Raw genomic sequence first — 18991 nt, 5'->3', positions numbered from 1 at the left:
GGGGGGGGGGGGGGGGGGGGGGGGGGGGGGGGGGCGAGAAACTTACTCTAGCACGCCAATCACCCTTGGCTCCGTCTTGTGAAAGATCAAGTTATCGATCTTGTAATCGCCGTGGACCAGCGTCACGCGATCCCTCGGGCGAAGCTTCTCGTCGCTGAAGAAGCTTACCAGGTCCTCGTAGTGCGGCAGGTGTCCGACGGCCACGCCGGTCTCGACGTCCTTGACGGCGGCCTGGGCTGTGCAGATGCTGGTCCAGGTGCGCAGCTGCCTGGCGAAGAAGCCGCCGTGCTTGCCAAAATCGGCCAGGCCGAGGTCGGCGAACTGCACGGCGTGCAGGGCAGCGAGGGTGCGGACGGCGTCGGCCCACATGGCGCGGCGGTCGGCGGCGTCGAGGCCGGGCAGGGCCGGGTCGGCAAAGATGCGGCCGTCGAGGAACTCCATGACGTAAAATGGCGTGCCGATCACGGCGGCGTCCTCGCAGAGGCAGTAGGGCCTAGGCACGGGCAGGCGGCCGTGCAGGGCGGCGATGATGCGGTGCTCGCGCTCGACCTGGTGCGCCGTCCGCGACACCAGCTTCCCCGGCGGCTTCTTGCGCATCACGTACCGACGCCCCGTCCGGTCCGTCAGCTGGTACGTCGGGTTCGACTGCCCGTACCCGAACTGCTTCACCTCGAGCGGCGTCTGGATCTCGGGCACGTTGGCCCCCAGGTACGCCTCGAGCGCCTTGACGTCGATGGCGTGCCTCACTGGGCCGGCCATGGTTTTTTTTTTTTTTCTTTTTTTTTTTTTTTGTCTGTCGTGGGTTGTCTGGAGACCTGACTGGCTGATTGTGTTTCCTTCCTTTAGGCACGTCTGTCTCGCTGTCGACCAAGGTAGGTCGTGTTTAGTGCCCAGGTCAAACTCCCACCCCCAAAACCCCAAGTTTTGCAGCGCAAACGAATGTGATCCTAGCCAATCGATGAATTTCTTTTTTTTTTTTTTTTTTCTTCTCCGGACTTATCAAGTAAGTTCGAAAACCGCAGCGAGTGCCTGTCTACGATTCAAGGTACCATGCTGTATAGTTTTGTATGTATAGATGCAACAAAACAAGCGGACGGGATTGAAAACTTGAGGCTTTTCAATCAAAAAGGGCCCCAATTAACTCGTTGAGCCGAGGCATCTAACGCCGTGTTCGCCTGCTCACTGCAAAAGCACCCTAGCCGCGGGATCCACCAACGGGGGGAGACTGGGGGAGCGGGGTTCGCCGGCACCCCCCCCCCCCCGGATTCCCTGACTCAGGCCCACTTTGTTGTCACACGCCTGCAGGAATAGAGGGCGAGGTACTTGGGGGTAGATACCTGAATACGAAGGAGAATTGCGTCGCTTCAGTCTGAGTACGATATAATTCTACTCATCAAACCAACTACAAGCTATAAGCAATATGGCGAATGGCTTTTCAAAACATCAGACCCTCAGACAGGCAAAAGAAGATTGAAAAAAAAAAGTACAAGACATTCAATTATCATTGGTATCTATCACCAGCCAAAACTCCATACAAACAAAGTGCAACCAGAATATGTCCCATCTTCTCTATACAGCAAAGGGCCAGCATTGTCTTTGGACGTCTCCAAGAACCCTCCTTCTCCACTCCATCTAAACGCTGCCGTCAAATCATCATCAGTCAGTCGTCCTCGATATCGTCGTCGCTCAACACCAGCTTCTGAACCTGTAGCGCACTCGGCTGCAGCATGCCCTCGTTGCTGCTCCCGGTCCGCTTCTTGGGTCTGATGGCCGCCGTGGCCCTCTTCTTCCTGGGGCTGGACTCGTCCGTGGGCTTGTCTGTCGCCCAGCTGTCCGCAGGCTGATTAGCACCTCCATCGTCCTCGCCCTCGTCCTCGGCTGCCGATTCGTCTTCGGCCAGGGACGAGCTGCCGATGCCGTTGAACGAGACCACTTTTTCCAGGTCGCGCAGCCCCATAGAAGGCAAGGACCCGCGCCGGCGCCGCGCCATGTGCGCCATGTACGGCAGCCGCTCGAGGAGCATCTCCTTGCGGGCCGAGCTTCCCAGCGACAGCAGGGGCGGCGTCGCGCCGCCGTCGGCGTCCTTCTTCTCGGTAGACTGCGTCGCCGCCGTCGACCTCGCCGAAAACGACGACTGCCGCGTGTCTCTGCTGGTCGCCCAGTCGCCCACGCTGCTCGAGGTGCTCTGCGTCCCCAGCTTGGGTCTGCGGAACGCCGTGGCTCCGTTGGTCAGGCTCTGCTGTCCTCTGGAAGCGGTGCCGACTCCGAGAGGCCCGTCCTCTCCGTTCAGCATCCTGGTTGCCCACATGTCCAGCAGCCCCTCGAGCTCCTCCTTGGCGCGCCATAACTTGATGCTGGTGGGGAAAAACATCTTGTGCGAGTCTCCACCGGCCCTCGCCGGGTTCCCCCCGGCCGACTGGCGCTTGACAGGCGACGGCAGCGAGAACAACACACCGCGTACGGCTACCTGAAATGCCATCTCGTCCTGTCGCAGCACGTGGCTGCCGAGGTCCCTACCGGAACCGTTGGGGCCCCTGCCTCCAAAGAAGATGTCCCACGAAGGGCAAAGGAGGTCGCTGTCTGACAAGCTGTCCAGACAGCCGTTCATGTAGTCCACCGCCGAGTTCGGGTCGTTTGGCCCCGTGGATTCGCACGAGAGTGCATAGTTTTCGTGTATCGCAGAAATAAAAGTCGATGTGTCGGTGCCCATCTCATCCATCAGGGCGTCGACCTGGACCAGGGATTGTTTCGGCCTTGACAAATGCGACATGTAATTCGGTAGCCTCTCTGCTTCGTAGCCTTCTGTCCCCGGGGGGTAAGGAATGTCGTCCCGTTTGTTGTAGACCACCTTACCCACGGCATGAAAGATCCCGAGGCTTGCTTCTCTTTGAGAGACCATCTCCAGAGACTCCCTCTCCCCCTTGGTCAAAGACAGGTCCTTGGCTCCCTTCTTTGACCTTGTAAAGGACACCCGGGCGCCCCAGTCTGCATCCTGGTCTCCTTTCAAACATAGAAATTCCAGCGACGAGATTGCGTTTCGGATGTCACCAATCTCGCCAAGTCTTTTGAGAACTTGAGGCCCCGGGGTTCTCCTTCGTCCCGACTTGCGTGCCTCCTTCTGAACCACCAACTCGAGCGCCTTGGCCAAGATCGTCGGCGCTATGACGTTGAACTCGATGACGCCGGTGCCGGGATGCCTAAGTATTTCCGGGCCGAGTAGGCGGTGTGCCGTAAAGCTATCTGCAGAGGCAGATGTTGTAGTGAGTAAAGTTTCCGAAATGATCATGACAACGGGCGTGATCTGCTGTTCTCTTGGTGTGTGTTTTCCAAATGCGGCGAGTGAAGGTGTGTTGGAAGCCAGAAACTGCAGAACCGCGCTCCGAAACGCCGTGAGGCCCGAAGACGACCGCATGAACGTGTTGGGAAACTCTTCTACCAGCATCAGTCTCCGTCCTCCCTCCTCTGGCGGCGTCTGCCGCCTTCCTCCGGGTGGTAATCGCGAGGGCACGCCGTCGTCGTCCTCCTCAAAGTCGAGCTGCCCAAACTTGCCGCCCCTGCCCATAAATTCCTCAAACTGAGCGGCGGCGGACTGGTAGCCTTGGCCGGGCCCGCCCCCGTACGAAGTCGTCGGATTTCTCCACTCGAGCACCTCGCACTTGAGCTCGCGAGCCAGCAGCCTCAACGTGGTCGTCTTGCCCGACCCTGCGGCACCCTTGAGGATGAGCAGGCGCTGACGCATGCGGCCGTCCATGACATCTTCCAGCCATCTCCGGACGTCGGCTACCTTCCTCTTGTGCACAGCCAGCTCGTCCAGGTTCACCGGCCCAAACCTCTCCGACCAGGGCCGCAGCTCATCGTCGTCCTCACGGGCCGCCTGGCTTGGCCGCGTCGGCTTCCGAAACATTTGACTCGTGGTCGAGGTCGCCGAACTCGCCGGCGCCTGTTGCTGTTGCGAGGACGGAGCCGATGAGGCGCTGCCCCCGCCGCCGTCCCGAAACCTCTTGCTGGCCTTCCTCCCCACGACGCTCGAGACGGCCGCCTTGTGGTCCGCCACCACGTCATCGTCGTCCTCCGATATCGGATCGCTCGTCATGTCCTGGAGTAGCGACGAGGGCGCCGGACGCGAGGCGGGTTTTCCCTCGGTCTTGACCCGCAGTGCCTGCTTGGAGAACAAGGTGAGCAGATCCGCCGTCCTGCCCTTCTCCTCGACCTTGCCTCCTCTCTTGGTTCTCTTCTCCGGGCTCGTGCTGGGGCTTTTCGTCGACGTCCTGCTGCCGGCCCCGCGACTCCTAGGACCCGCGAGGAAGCTTGGCGGTGCGGCGCCATGGCTGAGAGAAGACGCGCCGTTCCTGGTCGACCTTGTTGTTGCTGCCGTCGTGGTGGTGGTGGTGGTGGTGGTTGTTACAGGTCGCGTCGGTTTTCGGGTGGGACTGGGCGAGGTCGTGCCGTCACTTGCAGGTTTTGAGTTTGGGCTCGGGGAGACGATGAGGAAGTTCTTTAGGCTGTTGTTTTTCGTCGGGGTGGTAGCCTGCTGCTGTTGTTGTTTCTGCTGTTGCACGGGCTCTTGGTCCTCGTCGTCAGACTCGACGAGGTTGCGCCTGCGTCGCTTCGCGGGCGGCGCCATTGCGAGGTTGATTGGAGCATTTGCTGCTCTATCGCTGCTGGTCGATGGCCCGCGGTTCTAACTTTCGGCGCGTGTGCGTGTGCATAAAGCGTCGTGTGATTTGCAATTGACCTCGTGTCAAAAGAAATTTGGTTGTTTTCGCGTGCAAGCGTACAGTAAAAGAAAAAAGAAAAAATACATGTCAGGCTACAATGATGTTACCACAAATGGGAATCCACCGCCCTCATCAAAAGTAGACAGGGGCTGCATGCAACTGGAAGCGGGGGTTCTAGACTAGGCACTGTGGAGCAATGCAAGCAGTACTCATGTTCACACGTTAAGATGGCTTGGATGGGTATTTTGAATTTTCTAGGACAGCGAAAAAGTGCACCCAGTAAGATAACAATACGACATTAATCATATTCCAAGCCGTTTCAAGTAATTCATCATTCCACTCCCGCATAGATAATCTCAAAACACCCAACCCTCGAAATCATCCACAAACCTCACCGCCGCGTTCAGATACCTGTTGTGAACATCTCCCCAAGTCCGAGATGCTTCCCTGATGGCTCGTATACCTGGTCGTTGTGAACAAAGGTTAGTGTTGGTACATAGCAAGACGGCCTGAAAAAAAAAAAAAAAAAAAAATAGCAATTTGGCTTGTGCTTACCCTTGACAAAGTGGGAATCAGTCGACCACCTCGACGTGACAGCCTGCTCTTCTACGTATCCCCACCCCTTGGTCGTCGTGGGTACGTCGTCCTCTACAATCTTGGGCCGAAGCATCGCGATGTAGACAGCCAGCGCCAGGAGCCACCACTGCCGCACCAAGCGCACATGGAACTCGGCCGGCACGTAGGGCAGCAATACTCTCACGGCATGGCTGCTCGTCAGTATATGCGCGATGAAGAAGTTGTACGAGTGAGTGCCGGGCCGCACCGTGGCCACGAGCAGGTTGACAGCCAGCTCCTGGGACTCGCGGAACTGCCGCAGGGGGTCCTCTCGTATTTCCCACGCGTTCCAGTACTCCAGAATTAGGGCCTCGTGCTTCGCGAAGACGGCAGAAAAGTTGGAGAAACTCCGCTCGCTGAAGAGGCCGTCGAAGCGCTCGTCTTTAGACAGCCGCTCGATCAGCTCAGAGGGATTCGCCGAGGAAAAGGGCGATGGTCTGGTGTAGGAGCGGTCGTCGGTGTACTTGTGTAGAAAGTTATACTGCACTGCGGTCATGCCCAGAGCCTCGATGGCGATTTCCCGATTATCCATCTCATAGGCGTAGCCGAGATGGATTAGTGGATGAGCCACTGTATTTAATGCGTGTAAGCAAGCGTGCGTATAAGTAGTATAAGTAGCCTCGGGCAAGGCTTGAGAACAAAACAGACACAAGAAGAAGAAGCTGCTTACGCCCTCCAATCAGCCCGTTAACCAGTGGCTCCTTTCCCTCAAACATATACTTGGCCACGACTTTCTTCCAGTCATATCCATGCTCAAAAGCCAGGTTATCCTCGAAAAAGTCAATATAGGCCCTCTGGTATCGCCTATCCCCGAGAAAGTCCCTCCAGTCGTCCTGGATGATCTCGGCCGGCGAGTCGGTCCACGGCTCGAGCTCCTTGCTCTCGGAGTCATAAATCTCATGCAGCTTGGCCACGTCGGCACCCAGGATGTAAGCCGAGCAGAGTATGTGGGGCATGTGGTTGTTGAACGCGAGTTCGTGGTAAACGATGGCGTGGTTCACGTGATTTGCACGGAGGAGATGCTTTAGCGTCCTAGGCCGCTTCTCCGCCGCCGTCTCGACGTTGTGCACTTCGACTGGTTCAAGCTTGATTTCAAGTGGCTCCTCCTGGGGGATGAGCCGGTTGACGATCGGCACATATGAAAGCAGTGATGCTGCCATTTTTTCGCTGATTTGCAGGGTTTTGGTTGTGTGTGCACGAGTACACTGATGAGGAAGAAAGCGGTATGACAACGGCCGTGGCGGTAATAGTTACGACCCTAGAGATGATCAATAAAATCGTTGGCTTGTTGCGCGCAAAACAAAGGTATTGAAACTAGAGGTTGAAGAGAACAGTTGCTTTAAATACAACAGTATTGGTCAAGAGACCTCTTGTATCTTTGTTGAGCTCAAGATCCCCAAAAGCTCCGCAGCAAATGGAAACTTCAGTCTGTGAATGTGACGTGATGCGTAACTACCCCACACGTCCAGTCCCATCCACACGGCCCGCTGCTGTCCAACAACACGGATCCATGCCCAATTAACCCCCTGTTCTGGATGTGCTACGGTACTGCCCTGTAGTCAATCGGAAAGAAAACTGAATGCCGGGTCTGACCAAAATCCACTTCAGCTGCAATCAATCAATCAACCCGTCGCCTCATGTTAGCCTTTATGAGAGGGGAATAAGAAGACAAATCCCCTTCACAACGACACCAAAAGCAGTGTTCCCCTTGTGCAAAAATTCCTGTTTTTTTTTTTTTTTCTCCCTCGCCTGAAGTTTCCCTGAAAAAAAAAAAAAAAGTATGCAGGGCAAGGACAGCCTCCCATGTCTTGTCGTCTGGCCTTTCCTTTTCAAACTGTAATATTCAACCCCAGCCAGTCAGCATGGACCGTAAATCCGATGACAGCAAGATGGTTTTTGTACGTGGTAGTCGAAAACCTCCCCGCCCATGAGCCTTTTTTTTTTTTTTTCTTCTTTTCGTTCTTCACCTCCCACCACCTTCCTCGGGAACTCTCTTCTTCCCCGCCGCCCGCCCGCCCGCGCGCGCGCTACATGACGGCGCATTTGATATCGACCCCCGGATCCCTCTCGTCCGGTCCCATCCCCCATCGCAGCCCCTTCTCCACCTTGACCACCATGCGGATCAGGTTGCGGTCGTACAAGCCGACCAGGTCGTGCTTCGGGCAGCAGATCTTGGTCGCCTTGATGAACGGCGGCGCCTCCTTGGTGGTGCCGTTGAAAAAGGTAGGGCAGTTGTTGAAGCCGAACCCGGGCCAGCACGGCTGCACGATGGCCATCCACTGGCACTTGCACGACGGGTCTTTGAACATTGCTGCCTGGCACATTTTGTAACTCGTATGCCCTTTTCCTTTACTGTCGGTTTTTTCTTTTGTTTTGCTTTCTGGGTTGACTTCTTTTCGTTCGGTTTGATCGATAGGTTAGCTTTCTTGGGCTGAAAACATGTAAAGGCAGTCAGTCCCTTTTGTTTTATTCCTGAAAAGTAGCAGGCAAGTGAGTAGACAATTACATTGAATCCAGTTGATTGTGCCAGCAAGCACCAATGAGGTGACCAACAAACATCCGACTTTACTCTCTTGTTCTCTGCATGTCTACTTTGATCCAAACGGGTGCCATATCTGTTTTTAAATTTGTTTTCTTATTTCTATACTTCTCGTTTTGCATTCTAGGCTCTATATCTTACTTTGGTAGAGAAACGTTTATTGCGACCGCCCCAAAAAGGTTGCCCATGATGCACTCATCAGCTGTCCTACCTTTCATGTCCAATAATGATGCTACACTTTAGCACTGCCCGACACGTGTAGAAGGTGCCGTGTATTCCCTTCCACATTTCGCTCTTTTGCGAAATTTATGCCTCATGATCTTTCAGCTGGATCTCACATTTCACCGTCTTCGGCTGGCGGCTGGGACTGCTGTGTCGCTGTCACTATCAGTAGCACCCCCAGTGAGTTTCGTGAGCATGCCTTCAATTCTCCCAATGGATTCTTCAAGCGAGTCCAGGCGGCTTGTTATCTCGGTCATCTCGTCAGATTCTGAAATGGCTCCTCGCAGCTGCTGGACCAACGACGGGAACGGCGTGATGCTGTCCCTTCGGCCAGACGGCTTTGGCGACCGCCGTCTGTTGCTGTCCTCTGGCTGCTGTGAGGATCCTTCGGCAGAAGAATTTCTTGGTGCAAGGTTTTGGACAGGACCACCATTCGTATGGCTAACAGAGCGCGTAAACTGTCGGCGGATCAGATGTCGCGTCATATCGTCATCGACTGCAATGTCCTCCAGGACGCTATCTGGCGGCGGCACCTCGAACACATCCTGAATATCGCCGTGTGCCGTGATGTGCCAGCTCTCCCAAGGCCACTCCCATTGCCTGCCGCTAAACTCTGTGCTCCTATTCACCCCAGTACCGGTGCTACTGGGCCTTTGCGATTCCGACGCACTGAGGTACTCGTTTGGCCAAAGATACAGTCTCTCCGCCAATGCGATTATCAGGAGCAGAGGAAGATTCAGGGTACGCACGCTCGCGACGTGGATCTTGTGAAACCAGCGGGGCGAGACGAGAAACTTGAGCGGCACCAGGACGAGCAGCGCCAAGATGTTGAATGGCGGCTGATACGCGAATATGGCGTCAGCCTTGACGCCTTCCAGAGTAAGGACGGCATGCCGGTACTGAATTTCGGCCGTCGCATTTTGCACAATGGTGCTAAAGGTGTGGGACAGCATCGAGACCAAAATTGTCAAAAAAAGGGTGTTGCCCAGGAAGGTGAAGGCAATCATCAAAGTCGGTCCCAAAAGCCAATGGAACTCGACCGACTTTGAAATCCCCGTCCCATCTAGTCCAAACCAAATCCACAACATCCACTTCCCGATTGTGATGGAGTTATGCTGTCCTTCACCCAGCCAGAGAAGTGAAAGTAAGAAGCCGCCAAAGCACCAAGCAGCAATAGCTGTGAGTAAGGTGAAATCAGACATCATGGCCCGAAGCGAGACGAAGAGAAGATTGTCGGATAGCAGGTTGAAGGCAATGCGCGGAATGAGAACCGGGGCCCCCATGGCTAGGACATCGAGCGCCTGCTGTCCAGGGTTCTTTAGCCCCATGTGGAGGCCGTAGAGCCGCACGATCAGGTAGCCCCAGTATATGACCGAGAATATGACATCCAGGAAAGACCAAAGGTTCTGAGTATAGACCTGCCAGCCGTGCTCGAGAATCGTAGCGAAATTGTCCAGAACCCAACCGAAAGCGTACACAGCGAAGCAGATTTCGACGCCACTGACCCTGCTGGCATCCCGCTCGGCCATAAAAGCAAGGTAGAGAGACAGAAGAATGATGAACTGAATGAGCTCAAGGATATTACGTGTGCGGGGAACAATGAGCCTGTACTGGTTAAGCAGAGGGGCTGTCCGAGGGTCGTATAAAGAGATTGGTTTCTGCTTGTAGCGATCCGGAATGATGTTCAGGAAGCTGGAAGGCGTATAGATGATTCTGCCTGTGTAGATGGCATCGATTCTGCGAGTTCTTGTTAGCAGAAGCCAGAACCGACAAATACGAGCAGGCCTAGGAGCCAGGGATTTTAAAGCCCGTGGGGACCTTGGACCAGACATACACCTTCTGGCACGAAGTTGAGCTCAGAAAGATCTTGCTCTCGCCAACGATGGCAACCTCGAGCGCCGGCAACGTTCGATAGTGCATTCGGTCATGAGTAAGATGTTCCGAGCGCCATATTTCCTCTGGTGCATTCTGGAAGGGGTGAAAGCCCGCGATGAGAATATGCGCCAATACCAGGAGCCCCTCGGTGCCTGGATTGTCTTCATTGAAACGCCGCAAAATTCTAGTGGCGACCAGCTCACACAGAGTGGCACGGGCATAGTTGACATTCTGGCGGTTGTTCAAGTGGGATTGTTCGTACAAGAATTGAACCCGATTCACCAGCAAACAATAGACTGTTTAGTAGTAGTTATAGCAAGCAGCAGCAGCAGCAGCAGCAAGGTTAGCATAGCTTCAAAACTGCAGCCACAAGACGGTCATGGTGCCACTCACCAATCGAAATGTCATCTAGTTCATAGAGCTTATCTACCAAGGGCCGCACCACAGACACGTTGATGCGCACGTCTCGTAGCTGCTCGATGCTGAGATAATCCTCAACAATGGAGACAATGTCGCGGCGAATGCGATGAATGTTGGTATATACGGGGAGATCATGATGCATATTGGTGACGCAGGAGAAGAGCGGCTCTGAGTCTGTCTCGTGGGCGACAACCCTCCTAGGGAGCAGCGGTCTTGTCTCCTCGGGCGATTGCACCAACGACAAGGTTGACCTGTTGATGCTGTCCGTCATGGTTGAGAGGGGTAGGTCTTTTTACTAAGAAATATTTTGCCTCTGCATGTGCGCAGTAGTGTAACCAAGTGCCGCCTAAAAGTACTCAAGAAGGGTAGACGGCTTTAGTGTGGTGGCCCACACAGTCTGTTGCACCTTTCTTCTGTTCCAGCCAGGTTGCACTGTAGCACGGCACGCTGATAAGGCACTGACAAATTTATTGAATGTGTCAAGCAGCTCTTTGTTTTTTTGTTTTTTTTTTCCCCAGTAGCTAGTCGTGGGAGCCGACTTGTAACGCTTCAGAGACACCCGAAAGACCGCGAATGGACCGGGCACGGCCGGTTCCATGCAGTCTGCCTGGCGCTCAGGGTTTATCGCTGGTTCCCAAGGGGTGTAGGGCAGTTTTGACGCGAACGGATGCAAACTCCCTCGATCGGCTGAACTTTTTTGCGGCCAAGGCAGCCAGCCTCCGTCAAGACTAAAAGCAAGTGACAGTCGTGAGGCGGAGGCTTACCTAGCTGCCATCACTGTGAGAACTAAGAATGCCTTCATGTTTGTTTGGGGTAAGTCTCAGGCCGGCTCAGAATGCCATATGGGATGACATTCATTGGCATGAATTTTGAGTAATCAATCAATTGCCTGGGCTCTTTGGGAATTTGAGGAGTGATTATGGAGTCGAGCCGATGCGTTTATGCTTACGTCATGGACCGAATCGCTGATTGGATCAGGGTTAGGAGTCGATTTTGGTTTCATTGCATATCGAGCCGAGCCGATAATCAATCATTGACTGCCCCATCCCACACGAGGTACATGGTTCAATCAAGCACATGGGAAAATGGTGGCAATCAATAGGTAGGTACGCGGCAGGCCTTTGAGTAAGCCCAGAATCTCGACTTTGCTTCAGTCAGCTTGGCTAGCGGGTTTTGTTTGGTAAGCAGAGCACCCCAGAAATATCTGACTTGCATGTATCCAAGTACTTTATCTGATTGGGATCCACAATAGGTTCGCCAGAAGAGATCAGGTCCACAATTAATCAAGGAGACAGTTGGTGCGTGCTGCTGTCAATCCCTGGCTGAGGCTCTGCCTACCCTCCTTTGCAGCAGCAAGGGGCATCAAGAGAGAGAAAAAAAAAACAAAAAAAAAAAACAAGGGCTACACAATTGCCAACAGAGCCCCCCCGTCTCTATTTCCAACAACCGACCCCAAGCCATGATCTCCCTCGCGACCGTACACGCGGGTCAAAATGCGCTTTGAAGCCGAGACCCACACGAATTGCGAAAGGATGATAGCCGCCGTACAAGATCCCACCAAGAGCCCCAAATAACGACAAACAGAACAACCCAGTACCGACCCTCTTAAAAAGGAGCAGCAAACGAAAGAAAGAAAGAAAGAAAAGCCGACCGAAACAGAAAAGGGGCAATGCTCACCCTCACCAACATCTGCCGCCTCCCGACCAAGCTCCGCCGCCGCGCCCGCCGCCGCCGCATGGCCACGCTCTGGCTCCTCGCGCTGCTGGCGCTCGTGGTCCTGGTGCCCGTGTACGCCGTGTATAAGCCCCCGACGATCCTGCTGCGGCACCTGGCGCGGCGGTGGCCGGACGTGCTGTGGCAGGTGGACGGGCTGCCGGCGGACCGCCGCGTCGTGGCCCTGACCATTGACGACGCGCCGTCGGACCAGACGCCCGAGATCCTGCGCCTGCTGCGGGAGCACGGCGCCCGGGCCACCTTCTTCATCATCGGCGGCCAGGTCGAGGAGGACGGCGGGCGGCGGAGGGAGGTGCTCCGGCAGATTGTGCGCGAGGGCCACGAGCTCGGCAACCACGCAATGCACGACGAGGCCGCCCGCTCCCTGAACCCGGCCGAGCTCGAGGAACAGATCCTGCACGTCCAGGAGCTGCTGCGCGACGCCTACGCCGACTCCGACACGACGAGCACGACCACAACGAATACCCCACGATACCAGTACTACCGCCCAGGCTCCGGCTTCTTCACCGACTCGATGCGCAAGCTGGTCGCCCGCCTGGGCTACCGCCTGGTCCTGGGCAGCATATACCCACACGACGCGCAGATCACCAACTGGCGTCTGAACGCGAGGCACATACTCAGCATGCTGAAGCCAGGGAGGATCATCATCTGTCACGACCGGCGGAGCTGGACCGTGCCGATGCTGTCCAAGGTCTTGCCAGAGGCCAAGAGGCGAGGCTACAGGTTCGTCACCGTCACGGAGTTGCTCCTCGAGGCAGAAGAGGTTCTCGGGGAGACGTGAGGAGGCCCCCGCCCGCCCGCCCATGGAGCGGCGTGTGCAATTTAACGAGCTTTCTTTTTTTCTTTTCATTCGCTTTATGTGTATATATCTACCTCTTGGCGAGCAGCATGACTGTATAAATTACTATTAATGATTGATACCACCTGCACATACATCCATCTGAACCTTGCCAAGTCGTGTTTTAATGGTGACGTCGCACCTCGTCGTATTTGGAACCCATGTAGCGAACGAGCATGATCCAGTCAATACAATCATATCCCGCAACCTTTAAGTGCCTATTTTGCTGGCAATGTTTGGATGAAATCCAATATATTTGATTCCTATTGAGCATTACCAAAAGAAAACATGCCGTTGATCAGCATTCGACAGCTTGCTAGTCTAGAAGTCGAGGCTTGGTAGTGATACTGTGAAACTCTAAACCGCTTCCAATAAAAGTTTAAAGAGACTGCTGGTCTGTCCCATTATTGATATCTATCTACCTTCCCACCTCAATTTTGATGTGAGGTCCGATCTATTGCCAGGTTCGAGGATTCATCCACAACTGCGGCTTGTCAAAATGAAGAAACCCAAAACAGCTTCGGTACTTCTCGACAATTGGCTTGTTCATTCCCTTTCTTTCCCCACGCAAGCGTCGTATGTAACGCTCAGCGATCCTCCGCAACAACATCGAACAGTTCAGCCCTTTGCGCTCTCATGACAAATGAAATAGACCACAGCGCAGCCCAGTGAATCGCCGCCGGCTATATTCCGTGACGAGACAAGAAACAGAAGAAATGGGGTTCAAGAAAGGGGGAAAAAAGAACTATGACAATGGTATTGGTCAGCTCCGCAACAAAAGTTGCAGGTAGCCGGAACCAGGAGGTAACGGAAAAGTAAGCCGGAGGGATCACCCAGGGCAAGAAGTCGGTTGTATGAAGGTTAATGTACATCGCATATGTAAGTGTGAAAGGTTGAGGTGACAAAGAAGAAAAAAAAAAACAGTCGGCTGGCGAAGAGTGTGTCTTTTGTATATGGCGGCCGTTTTTGGGGCCAAAAATAGACAGGTAAACATTACCGACATACATGGTCGTGAGTCGTAGTAGAAATGGGAAAAGAAGAAAAAAGAAAGAAAGAAGAGAACAAAAGTACAATGCTCTGTATGCATAGACTGGCAAAATGGAACAGGTTCAATACTGTCCAAGCCAAGCCTCAACTCCTGATGACTGCCTGCGATTGTGCATTGTGCTGCCCTGAAAAAGGTCCAGCTGACTCATTATTTGAGCCAGAGGGGGGTATCAAAGTAGGGCCACAAACTCAACGACCGGAAAACTCAACGCTATTTCCTCTATGCCTGAAGCTTAGCGCTTCCGCATCAACGAGAAAGCCACGGGGACCGAGATCGGTGGCTTGCCACGAAATGGTTTTAATGGAAAGCTTCGCTCGAAATGCATATGCCCGCAGAACGCTGCAGGCCCCCAAAGTGTATAGCCGTGAACTCACGACATCCATCGTGTGCACCGAGCTGTCTCCCTATGTGCGTCATATTGTTGGCGCACCAGGTCGGCCTTGGTTTAGACTCGAAAGCAATTCTCCCGGCGGGATCCTTTGGATCCCACTTCCTCTGTCATACATGGAGGTAGGTGCCGGTACGTAACCCTCGCGCTTCTTTCTAAGACGGTCCATGAAGAGACCAGCGAGGACGATGAGAAGCATGAGCACCAGGGAAATGCCGAGGCCGATCAATACAATGGCAACCAAGGGAAGACGCCCACCCTCTGTGAACAGAACCATTCGTTAGCACGGGTCACAAAGAGATGAGCATTGCAGGGAGAACAAAACACGAAAGCTGACTTACCGCTTGAAGTGAAGAATTGGGACTTCTCCACAAAGACGCGAGAGATTGAGCCTGGAGTGCGATCACTCGAGGTGGTAAGGGCGTAGGCTCGGTAGGATGTTCCATCAAAGAGAGCAGCCGATGCGGATCCAAAGTTGGGAATCCTGATGGATCCAGTGAGCATGAGTGCCTGATTGGATGAGACGATCTCGGTGCCGTCGTGGTCCGAGGTCAATGTGAACACTTGGAGACTGCGAACAACAGATCCGGAACCCAGAGGCGGTGCTTCGAGCCACCTTGACCCGTCGTACTTCATGATATAAACCGAGCCGTTCGTGGTCGATGTTCCAGAAGCCCAAATTTGATTGCCATCTCTTGATGCTGGCGTCAAGACCTCCACCGGACCGGGAAGCTGATCGGCTCCAGGAAATGTGTCCCAGCTGCTAGAACCAGTGTTGTACCGGGCCAGGTTCGTCTTGATTGTATCGTTGATTGTGATGTTCCCACCAGCCACGAGCATCGAGTTGCTCATCCACAGCATACTGTGGACTGATCCTTCGAGGTTGGACCCTGGTCGATTCCAGACTCCTGATGAAGCACTGTAGTAGCAGACACCCGGACATCCCAGAGAACCTGCCAAAGTGAAGGACCCTCCGACATATATGTCTGAAGACTCGGGACGAGCGACGATCGCATGTACCGTGGAGTTGCCTCCGGAAAGTGCTGGCGGTTGAGTGTTATAGGTCTTGCTAGCCAAGTTGTACGAGATCAGTCCGCTCACAGTTACATCGTTGACGTTCCCAGTAACGTTGCCGCCCGCAAAAAGGGTGTCTCCTTGAACCGCCACTGCCCTAAAGGTAGAGTTCTCTGAGAGCTGGCCCAGGCCTGTGACAGTGTCCTTGTCCCCACCATCAATGATGAGTATATTGTGCACAGTGTTGCCATCGGTCGCCGTTGCTGTGAAGTGTCCTGCTAATATCGTCATGTTCCTGCCGTCGTTCCCGTAAAAGGCGCCGGCATTTACACCAGATGACCCACTGTTGAGGGACGAGTCTCGTTTTCTGATCTTGGATTCCGAGGACGATGCCGCACTGGACTTTATCTTGGCAGGAAACCGGCCGACTGAGTTGCCGAATAAAGTTGCGGCTCCATGTGCACTAAGTGAGGCCGAAGACACGGTGCCGGCGTAAAAATTGCCGTCCCCAGGTACGTCCAAAATCGAGGACGAAAGAAGGCCGTCGATAGCCTCCACTCCATCGAGATTGTTCAGCCAGTTCCGCTTCGATGGCACCCATACGGCAAACCCATTTACAGGTATTGCAGGGTTGCGATCAAATGCCCGAAGCTGCCGGAACGAGCCGCTGAAGGCGACCACTGTCTCGTCAGGTGTGTCGGTGATGTTCATTGTCATTAAAACAGCGCTTCGGACATTGCCCTCAACTCCGCCGCCCAGAGCTGTCCATGTTCTAGTGGCTGTGTCCAAAAGGGCCACGTTGTTAAGGTTGGTGACTGAGTTGTCCTGAGTGGCGGAGAAGCTGCCGCCGACATATAGTTTAGTGCCAGTCAGAGCCATGGTCGCCACGGGGCCGTTGAGGCCGCCGGATAATGGTTGAGCGCCACCATTATTGCCGGACCTGACACCAACGATGTTTCGGGCTCCGTCGCCGTTGAAACTACCACCCACAAAGGTCACATCCCCAGCAGCTGCTAGTGCAACAACAGTGCTCGAGGGCTCGAGAGACGAGCCAAGTTTGTGGAAGGGAGAGGACTCGAATTCGTTAGCATCAATGGTCGTCTTTGTTGGGTTCCAGTCAAACAACCCATTCAAACCACCCGTAGAGTTGACCTGAACAAAACCAACACGCTGAGCAACGAACGTCATGGTTTCGAGAGACTGTCCGTTGAGAGGTGTCATTGTGATGGTGGGTCGGAAGGAACCAGTAGTTTGCATCTGACCAAAGAATATCTGATCATATTTTTCGAAGTTGTTGGTCTGGAACAGTTGGACTGACTGCGTGACACCTGGCCGAGGGTTGATGGTTACATTGACCTGGCCTCTGGTATCACAGGTGTTATCGGGTATGCAACCTGGTGTGTACATGTTGACAGAAAAGTCACCCGAGCCACGGATGTCGGGAGAGAAGACAACGGACGCAGAGTTGGATGTGACCGGGCTTGAGATCCGTGCAGACAGATACTGAGACTGACTCTGTAGAGACGCTGAAACCGAAAAGGGGCCCGTGGCAGTCGCAGTTGAAGGCTTGGTAGCTCCAGCACAAGACGGCTCGTTGAAATCATTAATGGCGTAGGTGAAGATATCATCTTGGAAGAGTTCGATCCCATCGAGTCCACCGCCTCTTCCGTAGAATTGAGAAATGTCAATGCGGAACCCATTCATGCCAATCACGTTGACAAAATGAAACTCCTGAAACTGGAGGTTGCTGTCGTTGCTCAGTGGACACTCGCTGGTACAGGATGCATTCCTTCCGGTTGCTGGGTCGATGTATGTAAAGTTCATAATACCGTTAATAGGTTGAGCAGTGAAGCGCCAAGTCCTGGTGCCGCGGCCATCCTGGCGGGTGTTGCGTAGACGGAGCTTGGTTGGCTGGAAGCCAAACTTGAAGCTTGCCTGCCAAAATCCTGGTGTGTTGTCTTGGAGCAACCAAGTATTTCCCGCGCCACTGGCCCCAGCCGCTTTGCATACAATATTCCTGGGATCACTGAAACCGTTGGTCGTAGACGAGGAGCCTGCTGTGATAGTAGACTTGTCGATGTTGATTGCCTGTCCGTCAGGGTGACTAGGGAGGCTGCCATTCCCCAACCCGGTGAAGTCTCCTCCGAAAATTATATGCCCGTTTGAGGCTTTGGAAATGGATCGCACCTGGCCATTGAACCCACCAAAAGGAAGGTCGGTCCACTGATTGTTCTTCCAAGTAATGGCATTCGTTGAGCTGTTACCCCTGAAAGTACCGCCAACGTAAATTGTGCTAGATTCTCGATCACACAAAACGGCATCGACTCGGCCTTCCAGCCCGGGCAAAGGTGTAGCCTGGGAAGTGTTCGGGTTGAAGATTGCGATTGCTGGCGACTTTTGAGCACCGATACTAGTGAAGTTTCCGCCGAGGACCACTCCGGCCATTTCTCCATTGCTCAACACGAATGCACACATGGCGTTGATCGACGCATCCGTGCCGACCACGGTGGCGAGCGCTCCATTGGGCGCCCGCGCGAGTAGTGACTCGCTTCCATTTGCGTTAAACTGGCTTTCCGATTGCCCCTCAAATTGGTAAAGAGACAGTCCAGAAAAGTCACCCGCGAGGCCAACACGCCCCAACTGTGAGATGTCGAGATTGGCATCGGGGGCGGGTTTGAAGTTGACGGCGTTTGCTGTCGGTAATGATGCGAGCGCGCATAACGTGAGAAGAGAAGAGAACGGGTCGGGCATCTGTTGTCGACGCGCAGAACGCCGCCGACAAAGTGGTCTCATCTCGAGACTATCTCGCCAGGCAGCTGAAGCCTACCTCAAACGATCGGTGCGTCGTGTGGCCGTCGTCCCCGGTAGAACTTGAGTGACGGCAAAAAATGCACGGATCATGAGGTCGGGCTACGAGAGAGCCATGTGAGGAAAACGGCAAAAGCTATGGTACCGACGAGGGAGGTCCCGACCAGAAAGTTGCAAGCGTGCACGATTATTGAATTTTGTCTAGTGCTCGTTGACGTGGTTTTCGGTCCGTGAGCGTGGCCGGGCGATGCGTGTTCGTTCAAGCGCGAGTCGTCGAGGGTTAAAACGAGCGTGGGTCAGTCGGTCGGTCGATGAGGTGGTTAATGCGCTCGATACTCTTTCTTAGTTGACAAATCTAAATACTGTTGAACAACAGGAGCAAGCAGATTTGATTCCCGCGCATTCGGCTATGCAAGCTGTGGAATCTAGACGTTGTTTGGTTTGGAATGAAGAGAATGAGTTGTGTTTAGCGGTTGCTGTGTGCAATCGATTGATGGATCCAGCGTTCCGTCAGGCCCATCAAATTGTGAGTTGGTTGGCTCGATCGATCCAGGAACGGGTGCAATTGAAATTCTTTGGCGTGACACGCGCGACTCAAGCTAACGGCAGTGAGGTTAGGCTGGATAGAGGAAATTGGCTGCAATGGAGCGTTCCCGGTGGGTTTGCGACAGACGGGACTAGATGAATGTCTCTGATTGGCCAGAGCGGTCAATTTGATGTCGCTAAAATCAGGTTAGGGTGCTACCGACCCCTGGCCCTGACCCTGAGAACC

General features: G+C 54.1%; 7 protein-coding genes across 7 annotated transcripts in view; 2 read left to right on the top strand and 5 right to left on the bottom strand.

Moving 5' to 3' along the window:
- The window catches only part of PpBr36_00360 (uncharacterized protein), a gene marked incomplete at both ends in the record, with an annotated part of 1234 nt that extends 475 nt beyond the window's left edge, over nt 1-759 (bottom strand). The window contains one exon of the mRNA XM_029887553.1: nt 47-759. Coding sequence (XP_029751751.1) covers nt 47-759 — 713 coding nt within the window. The remainder of the gene's footprint in view (nt 1-46) is intronic.
- The window catches only part of PpBr36_00359 (uncharacterized protein), a gene marked incomplete at both ends in the record, with an annotated part of 2006 nt that extends 945 nt beyond the window's left edge, over nt 1-1061 (top strand). Inside the window, 2 exons of the mRNA XM_029887552.1 lie at nt 121-708; nt 1023-1061. Of these exons, the coding sequence (XP_029750729.1) occupies nt 121-708; nt 1023-1061 (627 nt within the window). The remainder of the gene's footprint in view (nt 1-120; nt 709-1022) is intronic.
- Nucleotides 1062-1660: 599 nt separating this feature from the next.
- On the bottom strand, nt 1661-6538 carry PpBr36_00358 (uncharacterized protein; the record flags this gene model as incomplete). Its single annotated transcript, XM_029887551.1, has 4 exons — nt 6004-6538; nt 5274-5903; nt 5114-5181; nt 1661-4681 (listed from the first exon to the last, which is right to left on the bottom strand). Exons 1-4 carry the CDS (start codon nt 6491-6493, stop codon nt 1661-1663), a joined length of 4209 nt encoding a protein of 1402 aa, XP_029750728.1. The 5' UTR covers nt 6494-6538.
- An 822-nt stretch (nt 6539-7360) lies between these two features.
- PpBr36_00357 (uncharacterized protein) lies at nt 7361-7657 on the bottom strand (the record flags this gene model as incomplete). Its single annotated transcript, XM_029887550.1, has 1 exon — nt 7361-7657. One exon carries the CDS (start codon nt 7655-7657, stop codon nt 7361-7363), a length of 297 nt encoding a protein of 98 aa, XP_029750721.1.
- Nucleotides 7658-8213: 556 nt separating this feature from the next.
- On the bottom strand, nt 8214-10660 carry PpBr36_00356 (uncharacterized protein; the record flags this gene model as incomplete). Its single annotated transcript, XM_029887549.1, has 3 exons — nt 8214-9831; nt 9929-10265; nt 10363-10660. The coding sequence occupies 3 exons, from the start codon at nt 10658-10660 to the stop codon at nt 8214-8216; spliced, it is 2253 nt and encodes a 750-aa protein (XP_029750720.1).
- A 1398-nt stretch (nt 10661-12058) lies between these two features.
- PpBr36_00355 (uncharacterized protein) lies at nt 12059-12904 on the top strand (the record flags this gene model as incomplete). Its single annotated transcript, XM_029887548.1, has 1 exon — nt 12059-12904. One exon carries the CDS (start codon nt 12059-12061, stop codon nt 12902-12904), a length of 846 nt encoding a protein of 281 aa, XP_029750723.1.
- A 1518-nt stretch (nt 12905-14422) lies between these two features.
- Nucleotides 14423-18204, bottom strand: PpBr36_00354 (uncharacterized protein; the record flags this gene model as incomplete). Its single annotated transcript, XM_029887547.1, has 2 exons — nt 14423-14658; nt 14739-18204. 2 exons carry the CDS (start codon nt 18202-18204, stop codon nt 14423-14425), a joined length of 3702 nt encoding a protein of 1233 aa, XP_029750722.1.
- Between the last annotated feature and the right edge of the window lie 787 nt (nt 18205-18991).

This window comes from Pyricularia pennisetigena, chromosome 2, assembly GCF_004337985.1.
Source record: "Pyricularia pennisetigena strain Br36 chromosome 2, whole genome shotgun sequence".
NCBI classification, from domain to species: domain Eukaryota; kingdom Fungi; phylum Ascomycota; class Sordariomycetes; order Magnaporthales; family Pyriculariaceae; genus Pyricularia; species Pyricularia pennisetigena.
Note: the sequence above shows the minus strand (reverse complement) of the source record. Positions and strands in the feature narration are given on the sequence as shown.